The sequence below is a fragment of the Saccoglossus kowalevskii genome, chromosome 1 (genome assembly GCF_978046115.1).
Source record: "Saccoglossus kowalevskii chromosome 1, keSacKowa6.1, whole genome shotgun sequence".
NCBI classification, from domain to species: Eukaryota; Metazoa; Hemichordata; class Enteropneusta; family Harrimaniidae; genus Saccoglossus; species Saccoglossus kowalevskii.
This window is the reverse complement of record NC_140641.1, coordinates 3,890,002-3,906,870: the sequence shown is the minus strand read 5'-3', so window position 1 is coordinate 3,906,870 and position 16,869 is coordinate 3,890,002. Positions and strand designations below refer to the sequence as shown.

The 16,869-nt window shown below is 37.4% G+C and overlaps 1 protein-coding gene across 1 annotated transcript in view; it reads left to right on the top strand.

The window, feature by feature from the left end:
* Window positions 1–16,869, top strand: part of LOC102802291 (DNA polymerase alpha catalytic subunit-like) — a 107,197-nt gene that overhangs the window by 16,436 nt on the left and 73,892 nt on the right. The window contains exons 2-3 of the mRNA XM_085498422.1: window positions 9,628–9,740; window positions 10,250–10,343. Of these exons, the coding sequence (XP_085354548.1) occupies window positions 9,628–9,740; window positions 10,250–10,343 (207 nt within the window). The remainder of the gene's footprint in view (window positions 1–9,627; window positions 9,741–10,249; window positions 10,344–16,869) is intronic.

Genomic DNA, 16,869 nt, shown 5'->3' with positions numbered 1-16,869 from the left:
CTCTTATCCCATAGCTTCAATATTGCACTGGTTGCATGTACCTATCTGTGATAGTGCTTGAGATATTTCAATCAGAATGTACAGGGCCCTCCCCCTTTTCCATGATGCTTTGCATGGTACAATAAAAAAATGTGAAAAAACATTCTAAAATCATTTTCTAAAAAACGGCTTATCGCCCAGAGAAGCCGTTTAGAAAAATAAATACTATGACACACGATCTTTCAAACTTATACAGGGTTAGTGGATTAGTCAAAAATTATGCAAATGAGATGCAAAACAAAATTTTCGAAAATTCTAGCAAAAAAAGTCACGTGACCGCTAAAGTTTTTATTTATGATATTTGTAGTCCTTGTCCCACTGCTGCTATCATAAAAAACTGGGAGCACTCAGACCCTCAGAAAGGTGCGCAATACGGCATTGACAATTTCGCCTTTAATCCAAGATGGTGGCCGAATGACGTCACATATCGAAAATCGGAAACTTTAACGTTTTAGAGAATTGCCTATAGATTATGTCTGTAAAGCATCAGGTCAAGTGGATAACCCGTCTTCGAGCAGAAGAGTTTTAAAAAATGGCAGAATAAGAATAATAATAAACATTACAATAACAAAAGGCTTTCGATGCTGAAATGCATCGAAAGCCTAATAAACATTACAATTACAAAAGGCTTTCGATGCTGAAATGCATCGAAAGCTTAATAAACTTTACAATTACAAAAGGCTTTCGATGCGGAAAAGCATCGAAAGCCTAAATATTGCCCACACAGCATTCTACAGGTTACTTGTATTGTGTAGATTTTATTTCGTTTGATCATCTTGCTTTTTGACGCACATTCATGCAAGTTTTTTAATGAACCAATGCGACAACATAAATTTTATATTGTCACATCCAATTTAACAAAAAATACAAACATTAAATTTCCATTAGCTACAGGGATTGTGTTACGGCGGAATTCCGCGTCCGGGAAGCATAGTTTTTATGTGGGACGCATGAATTTTTCAACTGGTGAGTCCCTAGGACGCATCCGGTGAGCACACGTCTCGGTCGTATTATGATAGGTCTAAAGGCATTGTGTGCGTTTGCGATGCCATTGTCCCGCATACAAAGTTCATAGAGCTTGTAAATTCACCTAATATACTGTGCCATTGTCTTTAAAAACACCTATTAGCATCTACATTTCACAATGGAAAGTGTGAAGTTCCGTCTGAAGTACGGCGAGACAGTCAATACTGAGACCTGCTAATTTAACCGCCTAAAACTTACAATGTCACCCAGGGTAATTTTTCTCCAAAAAATCACTTTAACGAACCTGGTACGTGAAATACACTTTTTTTCCTAATTTTATTGGTAACGAAATTATATTCTAAACAAAGTAAAAACGAACACAACTGCCGAGCAACAAATGATCACGGTTGCGCAATCCAATTCACAATTGTTGATTATTACAGTGTTCTCCCCAGAATTTTTCCATAGAGTCGCGGCTAATTTGCATAATAATTAGCATATAATTAGCATAAATTAACATATTGTTTGTCATATAAGAAAATAAAACAAAACCAGTTTTTTTCCTTTTTTTCTATTTATTTTATGTACAATCTGTATACAATTATTGCACTGCATGTTTAGTATTGCAAATGTCCTACAGAAATACTGAGCTTTCTGTTTCTTTGCTTGGCCCAGCAATCAGCAACTTTATAAAACCCTGTTCAGTCTCTGTAAATTAAACATTGGGTTGATTATTCTCATTGCTTGTCTTCCGTTTCTGTTGTTTTCCAGTATAGTAACAACTGTTACGAGTCACAATACTTATGCTACTATGTTCGAGCAATAATAGTTTTTCTGGCTGAAATTATTCATCTTTATGTATTTTTTTTAATCATTGATGTCTGTTCAACACAATTGTGAACAATTCGAGACAATTACGAATTGTCGCCATTGTTATACCACGTAAAATTGAGGCTTTTCTTCCAAGAAATAACACAAGTGTCACTCCAATTTCCACACGTTTCTTGATTAGAATTCCTGATTTCTTGATAAATATATTTTTTTCAATTATGCTTCACTTAATTCATCCGAATCTGAAGTTCACGCTCGCTGGATCTTACGTGGGTGACGCCATCTTGGATTCACAATCACGAGGTCAAAATTGTTTACATCATAAATATATATTTTTTCACATTTTGATCTCAAAAAACAAATACAATATCAAAAATACTGACAAAAATCAAAACTTAGAATAATAGTACGACTACATTTCTAAAAATAATAATGAAAATATGTTTCGTACATACCGGAAACATGTGGCTTTTGAACCCAAGTGTGACTATATCATTTGCATATGAATATACGTTTGGCAAAGAGCATTTGACACCGGGGCTTACGACTTTGTTTTTATAGAACTTCTTTGTTTTTTTAAAACGACATCCAACCAATGAGAAACAACAGGGGATTATCCCAGGAAATTGGCGTTAATACAATGCATTTGTAGGTTTAACTAGTTAGAGAGGAAACTTTACAGTCTGTGAGAGACTGAAGAAATCAGATCACGGGATAAATAATAGCATCGCGGAGGAAACACATAGCGTCGCGGGCAAATCCGATCGCGTCGCGGCCCGCAACGCTGTTTTGGCCTGGGGAGAACACTGTTATTACTCAGTAGTGATTATAATAATGTTCAAAAAAACAAATTTGTTGAATTGTAATGAAATGCAAATAAAATTCAACTTTGTTTCGTCGTAAGCAAATAATTCCGGTCGCAAATTAACGTTTGATGCTGTCGAGTATCCGCCATGTTCCTTGTCTTGCATGGTTGACCTAATAGGTCAAATCTCTAATTAACCAATAAAAATGCTGGATGACGGCAACATGTTCGAATTACCATAGCTCATTTAAATATGTTAATGTTATTTAAGGTAGCGAGACTATTATTTGTGTTGAAAATTACGATTTTCACATTTATTTATCAATTGATGAAATGCACTATAAACTTTCATATGATAAAGTCAACATAACATAGAATGTCCTGTAAGTTGGTTAAAATGTATATTTTCTGAAGGGAAGCAAGGCAGCCTCAGTAGTGTTTTCCAAAATCAACAATACAGGTTTAATCTGTGTGCCTATAAGTTTCAAAGATAAACTCAAGACAAAGCAATGTTAGGATGTGTTATCAGTAGCTATCTGACACACAATGAGTGTTTCCAAACATTCAAGTGGTTTGTCTCCGCCTCTGTTTGTTTCACAGATTAGTCATTTGCATATGAATGTGTCAGACACAAGGTCACACAGCCACTGAAAAAAATCATTGATTTTGGTGTTTTCATATGCCGAATTTATCCAATTATAGCTATCCCATTCCTTTATTTTTTTGGTTTCTAATAGCCTTACACATTTGGATGCCCCTACACATGGTAAAACAGACCTTGATGGGAAAACAAATTGATTGTGCCGATAAACAAGCTTGAAAATCTTTGCTGTTACTTCATGGACGTTTTCTAGGAGTTTATGTTTTTCAAAATACAAGGTCTTTAACAAAAAATAACGTCTACTTATTGTCGTCGGATTAACACCAAATTTTCACAGCTTTAAGACAAACTATTTCATCGATTATTTACAAACGAGTTGTGGTTTGAGTTGGGGGCAATGTGACTAAAACAGTAATTGAAATTCAGCACACTATTTTTTAAAATGCGTTGCTTGAATAAAACTGACCAGACACATTCAATTTACCAGACTATTGAACAACTAGGAAAAGTGAAAAAAATACTTCTTATCGCCAGCGTAAATGCGTAATTATTTTTTTTACAGAAAAAGTAATTTTTCACCTTTGATTGAGTAACGCGTCGTAGAATGCAGATACGGGCATGCAAAATACACTTGTGAAAAGCTTGAAGTCTGGCGATTCTAAAAATATATACTTTCCCGGGTCTATTTGTAGTCATTTAGTCACAATTAGAAGATGAAAACAAGTATGCAAATAATAGTCTCGCTACCTTAACGCAACGCGGAAGAGATTTGCCGATGTTGTAGTACGATCATTTGGTTTGGATTTGGTTCGGCATGATTTTTTTTTCAAATAAATAAATAGTTGTTTTCAAAAGATAAACTGAGCACTTGAAGACTAATTTAAGATCATTTACAGTGACAACAACTCGAACCGAAATGAAGTTTGCGCACTCACGCTAGTCACAAAAAACATACTATTGAATAAAAATTTAAACTCTATTTTAGGCGTCAGGAAAGATTGAAATGTCCGAAAAATGACGCCAAAATATTTAAATAACAAATATTAAATAAAAATAAAAAATATTAAATACAGTGTTCTCCCCAGGATGTAAACAGCGTGGCAGTCCCGCCACAGTGCTTCGATTTGCAGCCACACTGGTCTGACACCGCCATGGTGATTAGCAAGACCGCCACAGTGCTTTTTTCATTGGGGATCTCGTCACGCTTGTCGGCCCGACCGGCACTAAAAATTAGCGACCACCACGGAAACGCTTCCGACCAGGACTATTGCCATATTGTTATTATACTTACGTACCGACCGACACGCATCCTGCCAGTCGTGGATAATAATTTGTAAACAATAGACATAGTCCTGCAATTGAACAATACAAGTCAATTTTGTAAGATTAGCACCTCTTTGTTTGTAAGTAAATACTTTCTGACGATAGACACAGTCTTTAAATTGAAAGCTAAAATTCTTTCAAAATCAATTCCACTCGATGTAACATGGGAAAGCGGAGTTCACGATCAGTTTACGCTACTCAAGAAAAAACAACGTGTTTATTGCGTGATTGGGTAAAATACATTTGAACTGTTATCATCGTGAATCATGTAAAAACTCTTCTTTCAAGACTTCTTTTACCGTTTAAAAATTTCTAATCACCTCTTTCGAAAACCATCATGCAGTTTTCATTTGAAATTCATACCAACACATTGTGCTACGACATCGCTTTACTTCCGCAATGCAATTTTTATGATCACGATCATTCGGAAAACTTCGGGTTCTACTGGCATTACCATGCGGCATTCTGATTCGTTAATGGCGTTTTTGACCCACCGGGTCAAAGGACACATGCCGGTCAACTAATGCGTCATAACTATCATGGCGGGTCTGTGTTTTTCACCAAAGTGATCGAGTGATCAAAAATAACTTCTCCCGATAAAACTCGTTCAAATTTTATGTTTTTCTCATATAAAAAAAAAGTATTTAATTTTTGCATGGCATCATGACCGAGGAAGAGGAATTATTGGTATAACCTGTGTATAACATCGCGAAGTAAGTTATGTCACGTCGTAATTTTGATGATCGTTTGGAAGTGTTATTTGTTCATTGTAGAAGCTGATGATCGGAATAATAACCAGCAATCCGCCAAATAATTACGTGGTCGATTTTTTGAAGGAGAATTTTGTAGTAATTAAGATCATGAAAGTCGTGAACAATATCCTGGCTCAAACGTTTCAAATTAGTTTCATTTAACCTTTTACAATTTATTTGTTTCTTTTTAGTCTGCAGCATTTGCATTTCGAGAATGTTAAATTTTTAAATTCAAACTCTTCTATATTGTGGAACGTAATATTTTGACTCCAAAAAAAACTATATTTGCACTGTGACGGAGCTCATTAATTAATATTACAAAAGTGCCCAAAATAAAAGTGTTTATAACACTGTGTGAAGCAAATAAATATCTGCCACTTTGTTTTTTAAATATATGTTGTTTATTGTGTGGGTGTGAATGTGCTTTGGTCAATTTCTATTATTATGTAAATGATATGCAAATTATATGCAAATTAGGCCACCACAGTGGTAAAAATTCCTGGGGAGAACACTGAAATAAAACCCAAACTGCCCAGAGGCAAATTTACTGCAGAATCTGGTACTACTAAGTACTAGTATGTACACATTTTGGGTGTATTGTTTTCTGGGGACAATATTAATCGAAACAATGAATTATTTAATTATATAACACAAAATCACTTTTCTAGAAGCCATGGATCGATTCGTTATTTGCAAGATCGCCTCCCCGGCAGGTTCCATGTGGCCATGTCTTTTCTTGTCAGAATCGTATTAAGTCTTGGCTTATGAAGAACTTGAGGGTAAACCCTGTAATGATTTAAAATTTTTACAAGCAGCATTACATTTTAATAACAGTAAAAATAGAAGTAAACCATGTAAATAATGCAGATTGCTGACATGTAAAGGGTGGAATGAACATGTAAATAAAGTACAATATAAATGTGATTAATGCCTGTTTATGTTTATTGTGTAATAGTTCGTGCAAAAAACTATTTGAGAAAAATAAAGTGCGATAGCAGCAGGGACTCCACATATTTTATAAGGGGTGGGTCCCAGGGACTCCACACATTTTATAAGTAGTGGGTCCCAGGGACTCCACACATTTTATAAGGGGTGGGTCCCAGGGACTCCACACATTTTATAAGGGATGGGTCCCAGGGACTCCTTACATTTTATAAGGGGTGGGTCCCAGGGACTCCACACATTTTATAAGGGATGGGTCCCAGGGACTCCTTACATTTTATAAGGGATGGGTCCCAGGGACTCCACACATTTTATAAGGGGTGGGTCCCAGGGACTCCACACATTTTATAAGGGGTGGGTCCCAGGGACTCCACACATTTTATAAGGGATGGGTCCCAGGGACTCCACACATTTTATAAGGGGTGGGTCCCAGGGACTCCACACATTTTATAAGGGGTGGGTCCCAGGGACTCCACACATTTTATAAGGGGTGGGTCCCAGGGACTCCACACATTTTATAAGGGGTGGGTCCCAGGGACTCCACACATTTTATAAGGGGTGGGTCCCAGGGACTCCACACATTTTATAAGGGGTGGGTCCCAGGGACTCCACACATTTTATAAGGGGTGGGTCCCACCAGGGACTCCACACATTTTATAAGGGGTGGGTCCCACCAGGGACTCCACACATTTTATAAGGGGTGGGTCCCAGGGACTCCACACATTTTATAAGGGGTGGGTCCCAGGGACTCCACACATTTTATAAGGGGTGGGTCCCAGGGACTCCACACATTTTATAAGGGGTGGGTCCCAGGGACACCACATTATCAAACACTAATGCAACCCCTGAGCTATTGATGTTTCTAAAAACAAAAATACAGAAAATAAGTTATAATACTTTTTTTGAAACATTATTTTATTTTGCTGAATTCATAAAACATTAATTTTAAAAAACATCAACAAATAGTAATATGATTTCATATTGTAACTGTTGTAATTATTTTGTGCCTTCAATTTGTTATGCATCATGTCTTCAAAGATGATTTGTTTGTGTATTATTTATCCTGTGTTGTGTTGCAATCTTCCATACTGTATAATAAATATCATTACATATGACCTGTCTTCTCTCCAGTATTTTGACTCCTGTTGAAAGAAATACTGTGGCCATTTTGAATAATAATTAGTTCATGCATATTAATGAGCTCATAAATATTCATACCGTCCAGCACTCTCTGTCTGGTGGGCAGAACCCTGATTATGCTATTATTTGAAAGAAAACTACTGTATTACAATTTCTTGCAATATGGAGCTTCTTATTTAGTTCTGTGTTTGTACAGTGCATTGTCCATACATAATTGTGGTTTATTTGAATGACCTACACAATGTAATTATTGTACAACATTTGCCGTAATGTGTCTTGCCGTAATGCTAGGCAATAATCACGTTATGCAATGTGAAAAAAAAGAAGGCGCCCACAAATTTAAAAAAACAACTCTTTGTGATACAGCTGTGTGGCACAGTTGTCGTACGCCCCATTATACACAAATACATGTATATACGTGAACACTGGCTTGCATACATTTTTCATGTATGTAATGTTGTCGGACACAAAGTATTTCACTGTGTGGATATCTTTCAGGGAACATAATATTTTTCGTGGTATCTTTGCAATTTATTTATTTCGAGACACATTTGTACTTTTCAAATCATATGTTTGTCATATATTAAATTCAAAGCGCATACTTGACTTATTGTCCTGGATGTATTTTTCATTGGACAATATAAGAATACAGTGTTTTGTGTAACATCACTGCATATAACTATTATTAATTATTAATTTTGTGCATTGTGACCTGGTTGTCTCTATTTACAGTCTCTAAGTACAGGGCTGGACCACTGTTTTGGCTGAACATTCCTCGCATTTGCATCATCATTTCGGGGAGTGTCAACGACGCCCCTGAAATGGTCCATCAAACAGCTCATAACATATCATTTTTTATAAGCTTTATGATATCAGTTATATCATCAACTCAGTGATTACATAAACATACGCAAAGATTGAAAAAACAACTCATGATTTACACTTTGCATTTGCATAAACTCGTGACTGAGTCATTTTGTGCAGTCAAAATGATTGTTTGAATCATGCTCACGTTCATCACGCTCCGAACGCATCAATTAACATCTAAATTCTATCATGGATATATTTATGTTTGTGTGCAACATGAAAATAACGCACCACAGGCATTAAGATTGTCAAAAAGAGTGATTTTGCAGAGCCCCCCGAAGAGATGTTTCACTCAAACTGGTGGCCATCGTTTTTTTTATACACCCGGAGCTGTGGTTTAAAGAGAACACGTTGCATTATTTATCGGTAATTGTGTCTTTATTTCTTTTTGTGGTGGAACCCATCATTGAGCAGAGTGGCAAATTTGACTAGTTTTGCTAGAAACAAATGTCCATGACATCTGTGAGTCTGCCATTTTTGTTCTAAAAATCATCAAGCATTTCTCGGCTGTTTACAGATGGATTTTGATCAAACTTGGTATATACGTTGGACATTATAGGACATTATTTTGTTTTCAGATGAGATTCAAAATGGCCGACTGGTGGCATTTTGTTTTAATAAATGTGGTTCCAGTGCCGTATCTCTGACTTGCTGTGACTGATTATGTTCAAATTCTAAATATTCATTATACATCATGTCATAGATATACAGATATATTGGTTTGACGATCCTATTAAAAATGGCCGAATGGTAGCCATTTTTGTGCTAAAAAATCATCAAAATCTCGACTGTTTACAGATGGATTTTGTTCAAAATTGGTACATACATTAGACATTACAGGTTCCTGATATTATATTTTTTAGATCAGATTCAGAATGGCTGACTGGCGGCCATTTTGTTTTAATGAATAGGCTTCTAGAGCCATATCTCTGACATGCTTTGACTGACTACATGTATGTTCAAAATATATATATTCATTATACATGTATTCAAAATGGCTGATTTTGTTTTAATTAATGCTGTTCCAGAGCAATATCTCTCAATACTAGTTTGACAATCAAATACAAATGTCAATCATTTTAATGTTAAACAATCATCATAATCATATTCCTGACATGTTTATATTCCAGCTATATTACTATAAACAAAACGATGTATCTTAAATTGTTATACTTTGGTTGTGCCTGGCATGTGCTTTGTAGGCTCCTAGTTTCACTCAAATCTTGAACATCGAAAGTCATCAAGGTCTGCAGGTGATGTGGACAGAGCTAAATTGATTGGCATTTTGTTATAGTAATATTTTTCACGTTCTGTTGTAATGATTACAACTATCTGTTAATGTTCATTTTTTTCAATTTTAGGAGAATGTTTGGCCGCACGCAGAACTAGAAGAAGTCGAGCTGATAAGGCAGGAAGAGGAGCTGCGTTGGAAAAACTCAGAAAGGTTAAAGCGGGCGAGAAAGTGAAATATGAAGTACGTTGACCTGGCATGCGTCTTATTGCTTGTGAAAATTTCTTTGTTTTCTTTCACTAAAATCAGACAACTTTTTGTTAAAAACTGTCCAATAGATCAGGGATCTGCTCATCAAAATCACTAACGTCCAATCAGAGCAAACGCTTACCGACCAACACTATCCTTTTGTTTATGATACTTGTACATTTGGCAGGTGGTTAGCAATTGGCTAGTATACTAATAGTTTTTGGTCATTGTTATATTAATGTATGCTTTTGTCCATGTGTTCTAATTTATTTTGTTGTTCTTTGACCAACTGGCAGCTTTTTATTCCCAGTTCAGATGTAGTCGGTTGACCCCTCCTGGTATTCACATGTACACCTTGTGCATATTCCTGAACCGATCAAGTTGGTATCAAGGCAAGAATGGTTTGAACATTTGTTTCTTGTTTTGATGAAATTTCCTTGACCTCATGACCCCCTTTTGTGTCAATACAAACTGGGGACATTCATTGACAATGTCTTTTACAGGTGGATGATGTAGAAGCAGTTTATGATGTAGTGAATGAAGAGGAGTATTCTGACGTGGTACGGAAAAGACAAGAAGAAGACTGGATTATTGATGGTATGCGTCTTTATCTATTTTCTATAGTAACACATTCTTATTTAGAACTTGGATGTTGTTTATATCCAACACTGCTATGCCAATAGCCATGTTGTTTATATCCAGCACTGCTATGCCAATAGCCATGTTGTTTATATCCAGCACTGCTATGCCAATAGCCATGTTGTTTATATCCAACACTGCTATGCCAATAGCCATGTTGTTTATATCCAACACTGCTATGCCAATAGCCATGTTGTGTATATCCAACACTGCTATGCCAATAGCCATGTTGTGTATATCCAGCACTGCTATGCCAATAGCCATGTTGTTTATATCCAGCACTGCTATGCCAATAGCCATGTTGTTTATATCCAGCACTGCTATGCCAATAGCCATGTTGTTTATATCCAACACTGCTATGCCAATAGCCATGTTGTTTATATCCAGCACTGCTATGCCAATAGCCATGTTGTTTTTATCCAACACTGCAATGCCAATAGCCATGTTGTTTATATCCAGCACTGCTATGTCAATAGCCATGTTGTTTATATCCAGCACTGCTATGCCAATAGCCATGTTGTTTATATCCAGCACTGCTATGCCAATAGCCATGTTGTTTATATCCAGCACTGCTATGCCAATAGCCATGTTGTTTATATCCAGCACTGCTATGCCAATAGCCATGTTGTTTATATCCAGCACTGCTATGCCAATAGCCATGTTGTTTATATCCAGCACTGCTATGCCAATAGCCATGTTGTTTATATCTAGCACTGCTATGCCAATAGCCATGTTGTTTATATCCAACACTGCTATGCCAATAGCCATGTTGTTTATATCCAACACTGCTATGCCAATAGCCATGTTGTTTATATCCAACACTGCTATGCCAATAGCCATGTTGTTTATATCCAACACTGCTATGCCAATAGCCATGTTGTTTATATCTAGCACTGCTATGCCAATAGCCATGTTGTTTATATCCAACACTGCTATGCCAATAGCCATGTTGTTTATATCCAACACTGCTATGCCAATAGCCATGTTGTTTATATCCAACACTGCTATGCCAATAGCCATGTTGTTTATATCTAGCACTGCTATGCCAATAGCCATGTTGTTTATATCCAACACTGCTATGCCAATAGCCATGTTGTTTATATCCAACACTGCTATGCCAATAGCCATGCTGTTTATATCCAACACTGCTATGCCAATAGCCATGTTGTTTATATCCAGCACTGCTATGCCAATAGCCATGTTGTTTATATCCAACACTGCTATGCCAATAGCCATGTTGTTTATATCCAGCACTGCTATGCCAATAGCCATGTTGTTTATATCGAACACTGCTATGCCAATAGCCATGTTGTTTATATCCAACACTGCTATGCCAATAGCCATGTTGTTTATATCCAACACTGCTATGCCAATAGCCATGTTGTTTATATCCAACACTGCTATGCCAATAGCCATGTTGTTTATATCCAGCACTGCTATGCCAATAGTCATGTTGTTTATATCCAGCACTGCTATGCCAATAGCCATGTTGTTTATATCCAGCACTGCTATGCCAATAGCCATGTTGTTTATATCCAGCACTGCTATGCCAATAGCCATGTTGTTTATATCCAGCACTGCTATGCCAATAGCCATGTTGTTTATATCCAACACTGCTATGCCAATAGCCATGTTGTTTATATCCAACACTGCTATGCCAATAGCCATGTTGTTTACTGTGAAATGACTAATTTTCACTGGGTTTAAATTTCACTGATTTACCATTTCAGACATATTCAGTGGGTTTTAAATTCACGGTTTTATCATTTAGATAATGTGTTCTATGCTAAATTTTACATATTCACTGTGTTTTAATTTAGCGCATTTTTCCAGTCAGCGAAATAAGCTAAATTAAAACCCAGTGAATAATTACCCCCTTTACAGTATATCCAGCACTGCTATGCCAATAGCCATGTTGTTTATATCCAGCACTGCTATGCCAATAGCCATGTTGTTTATATCCAGCACTGCTATGCCAATAGCCATGTTGTTTATATCCAGCACTGCAATGCCAATAGCCATGTTGTTTATATCCAACACTGCTATGCCAATAGCCATGTTGTTTATATCCAGCACTGCTATGCCAATAGCCATGTTGTTTATATCCAGCACTGCTATGCCAATAGCCATGTTGTTTATATCCAGCACTGCAATGCCAATAGCCATGTTGTTTATATCCAACACTGCTATGCCAATAGCCATGTTGTTTATATCCAGCACTGCTATGCCAATAGCCATGTTGTTTATATCCAGCACTGCTATGCCAATAGCCATGTTGTTTATATCCAGCACTGCTATGCCAATAGCCATGTTGTTTATATCCAACACTGCTATGCCAATAGCCATGTTGTTTATATCCAGCACTGCTATGCCAATAGCCATGTTGTTTATATCCAACACTGCTATGCCAATAGCCGTGTTGTTTATATCCAACACTGCTATGCCAATAGCCGTGTTGTTTATATCCAGCACTGCTATGCCAATAGCCATGTTGTTTATATCCAACACTGCTATGCCAATAGCCATGTTGTTTATATCCAGCACTGCTATGCCAATAGCCATGTTGTTTATATCCAGCACTGCTATGCCAATAGCCATGTTGTTTATATCCAACACTGCTATGCCATTAGCCATGTTGTTTATATCCAGCACTGCTATGCCATTAGCCATGTTGTTTATATCCAGCACTGCTATGCCAATAGCCATGTTGTTTATATCCAACACTGCTATGCCAATAGCCATGTTGTTTATATCCAACACTGCTATGCCAATAGCCATGTTGTTTATATCCAACACTGCTATGCCATTAGCCATGTTGTTTATATCCAACACTGCTATGCCAATAGCCATGTTGTTTATATCCAGCACTGCTATGCCAATAGCCATGTTGTTTATATCCAACACTGCTATGCCAATAGCCATGTTGTTTATATCCAGCACTGCTATGCCAATAGCCATGTTTATATCCAGCACTGCTATGCCAATAGCCATGTTGTTTATATCCAACACTGCTATGCCAATAGCCATGTTGTTTATATCCAGCACTGCTATGCCAATAGCCATGTTGTTTATATCCAACACTGCTATGCCAATAGCCATGTTGTTTATATCCAGCACTGCAATGCCAATAGCCATGTTGTTTATATCCAGCACTGCTATGCCAATAGCCATGTTGTTTATATCCAACACTGCTATGCCAATAGCCATGTTGTTTATATCTAGCACTGCTATGCCAATAGCCATGTTGTTTATATCCAACACTGCTATGCCAATAGCCATGTTGTTTATATCCAACACTGCTATGCCAATAGCCATGTTGTTTATATCCAGCACTGCTATGCCAATAGCCATGTTGTTTATATCCAACACTGCTATGCCAATAGCCATGTTGTTTATATCCAACACTGCTATGCCAATAGCCAGGTTGTTTATATCTAGCACTGCTATGCCAATAGCCATGTTGTTTATATCCAGCACTGCTATGCCATTAGCCATGTTGTTTATATCCAGCACTGCTATGCCAATAGCCATGTTGTTTATATCCAGCACTGCTATGCCAATAGCCATGTTGTTTATATCCAGCACTGCTATGCCAATAGCCATGTTGTTTATATCCAGCACTGCTATGCCAATAGCCATGTTGTTTATATCCAGCACTGCTATGCCAATAGCCATGTTGTTTATATCCAGCACTGCTATGCCAATAGCCATGTTGTTTATATCCTACACTGCTATGCCAATAGCCATGTTGTTTATATCCAACACTGCTATGCCAATAGCCATGTTGTTTATATCTAGCACTGCTATGCCAATAGCCATGTTGTTTATATCCAACACTGCTATGCCAATAGCCATGTTGTTTATATCCAACACTGCTATGCCAATAGCCATGTTGTTTATATCCAACACTGCTATGCCAATAGCCATGTTGTTTATATCCAGCACTGCTATGCCAATAGCCATGTTGTTTATATCCAACACTGCTATGCCAATAGCCATGTTGTTTATATCTAGCACTGCTATGCCAATAGCCATGTTGTTTATATCCAACACTGCTATGCCAATAGCCATGTTGTTTATATCCAACACTGCTATGCCAATAGCCATGTTGTTTATATCCAGCACTGCTATGCCAATAGCCATGTTGTTTATATCCAACACTGCTATGCCAATAGCCATGTTGTTTATATCCAACACTGCTATGCCAATAGCCAGGTTGTTTATATCTAGCACTGCTATGCCAATAGCCATGTTGTTTATATCCAGCACTGCTATGCCATTAGCCATGTTGTTTATATCCAGCACTGCTATGCCAATAGCCATGTTGTTTATATCCAGCACTGCTATGCCAATAGCCATGTTGTTTATATCCAGCACTGCTATGCCAATAGCCATGTTGTTTATATCCAGCACTGCTATGCCAATAGCCATGTTGTTTATATCCAGCACTGCTATGCCAATAGCCATGTTGTTTATATCCAGCACTGCTATGCCAATAGCCATGTTGTTTATATCCTACACTGCTATGCCAATAGCCATGTTGTTTATATCCAACACTGCTATGCCAATAGCCATGTTGTTTATATCTAGCACTGCTATGCCAATAGCCATGTTGTTTATATCCAACACTGCTATGCCAATAGCCATGTTGTTTATATCCAACACTGCTATGCCAATAGCCATGTTGTTTATATCCAACACTGCTATGCCAATAGCCATGTTGTTTATATCCAACACTGCTATGCCAATAGCCATGTTGTTTATATCCAACACTGCTATGCCAATAGCCATGTTGTTTATATCCAGCACTGCTATGCCAATAGCCATGTTGTTTATATCCAACACTGCTATGCCAATAGCCATGTTGTTTATATCCAACACTGCTATGCCAATAGCCATGTTGTTTATATCCAACACTGCTATGCCAATAGCCATGTTGTTTATATCCAACACTGCTATGCCAATAGCCATGTTGTTTATATCCAGCACTGCTATGCCAATAGCCATGTTGTTTATATCCAACACTGCTATGCCAATAGCCATGTTGTTTATATCCAACACTGCTATGCCAATAGCCATGTTGTTTATATCCAGCACTGCTATGCCAATAGCCATGTTGTTTATATACAGCACTGCTATGCCAATAGCCATGTTGTTTATATCCAACACTGCTATGCCAATAGCCATGTTGTTTATATCCAGCACTGCTATGCCATTAGCCATGTTGTTTATATCCAACACTGCTATGCCAATAGCCATGTTGTTTATATCCAGCACTGCTATGCCAATAGCCATGTTTATATCCAGCACTGCTATGCCAATAGCCATGTTGTTTATATCCAGCACTGCTATGCCAATAGCCATGTTGTTTATATCCAGCACTGCTATGCCAATAGCCATGTTGTTTATATCCAGCACTGCTATGCCAATAGCCATGTTGTTTATATCCTACACTGCTATGCCAATAGCCATGTTGTTTATATCCAGCACTGCTATGCCAATAGCCATGTTGTTTATATCCAGCACTGCTATGCCATTAGCCATGTTGTTTATATCCAGCACTGCTATGCTAATAGCCATGTTTTTTATATCCAGCCAAAGAGTGAATAAAGGTTGCATTGATTTATAGGCCCTAGTCACATGACCGAACAACCAGTGAACTGTCACAACATGTAATGCCTGAAAACAATCACAAACAGTTTCTGAATTTATCTTCATTAAGAAGATTATAATACCCGTAGTATTAAGGTATAGATGCAGGTTCGTGGGCTCTTGGGAGTGAATTTTCTTTTTTTTTGCTTTTTTTACCCAGACAGTCTTGGCTAGATAGTGTTGAAATTTCGAAGCATTGTCAATGCTGGAACTCGTCTAAAAATGGATTTTAAAATATAAGGAATCGAGGCACGCGTATGTGATTAAAAGTCCCGAAAGTTTGTTTACGTTGCTCTTTGATTGACAAGTCACTGTTGATGTTATATGCAAATGAGTTGCTGGCCTCAGTTACGGTGCGGCGATGTGTAACTTCCTGTCCGCGGCCCTGTTTAACTTACCTCAAGCGCTACCAACTAGTCTTGCAAACTACAAAAAAAAGACAAGACGTAGACGCTTCCAGCATGCAAGCGGAATAATTCACTCCGAATGCCCACGAACATGCATCTGTACCTTAACAGTTTTTACTGACTTTTGTAGTAATCAAGCCACTGAAATCAGTTGATTTAGCCTTCCTAGCGGTAACCTGTGTTGTATATATGGTAGTTGCTTTTGTCTATATATTCACACCTATTCCAATGGTCACACATGTAGATTGCTCAAAGCTGGTTGTGCATGGAAGTCTGGTTTGAATGATACAAATTAAACAATAGTGTCCATTCAACAGATTTTTAAAGAGGAAATGATGCTTCTCTTGACCACCTGAGGAGTACATCATGTTCTCATGATGTCATGATCTATGTTCATATGGTGTCATGATCTATGTTCTTATGAT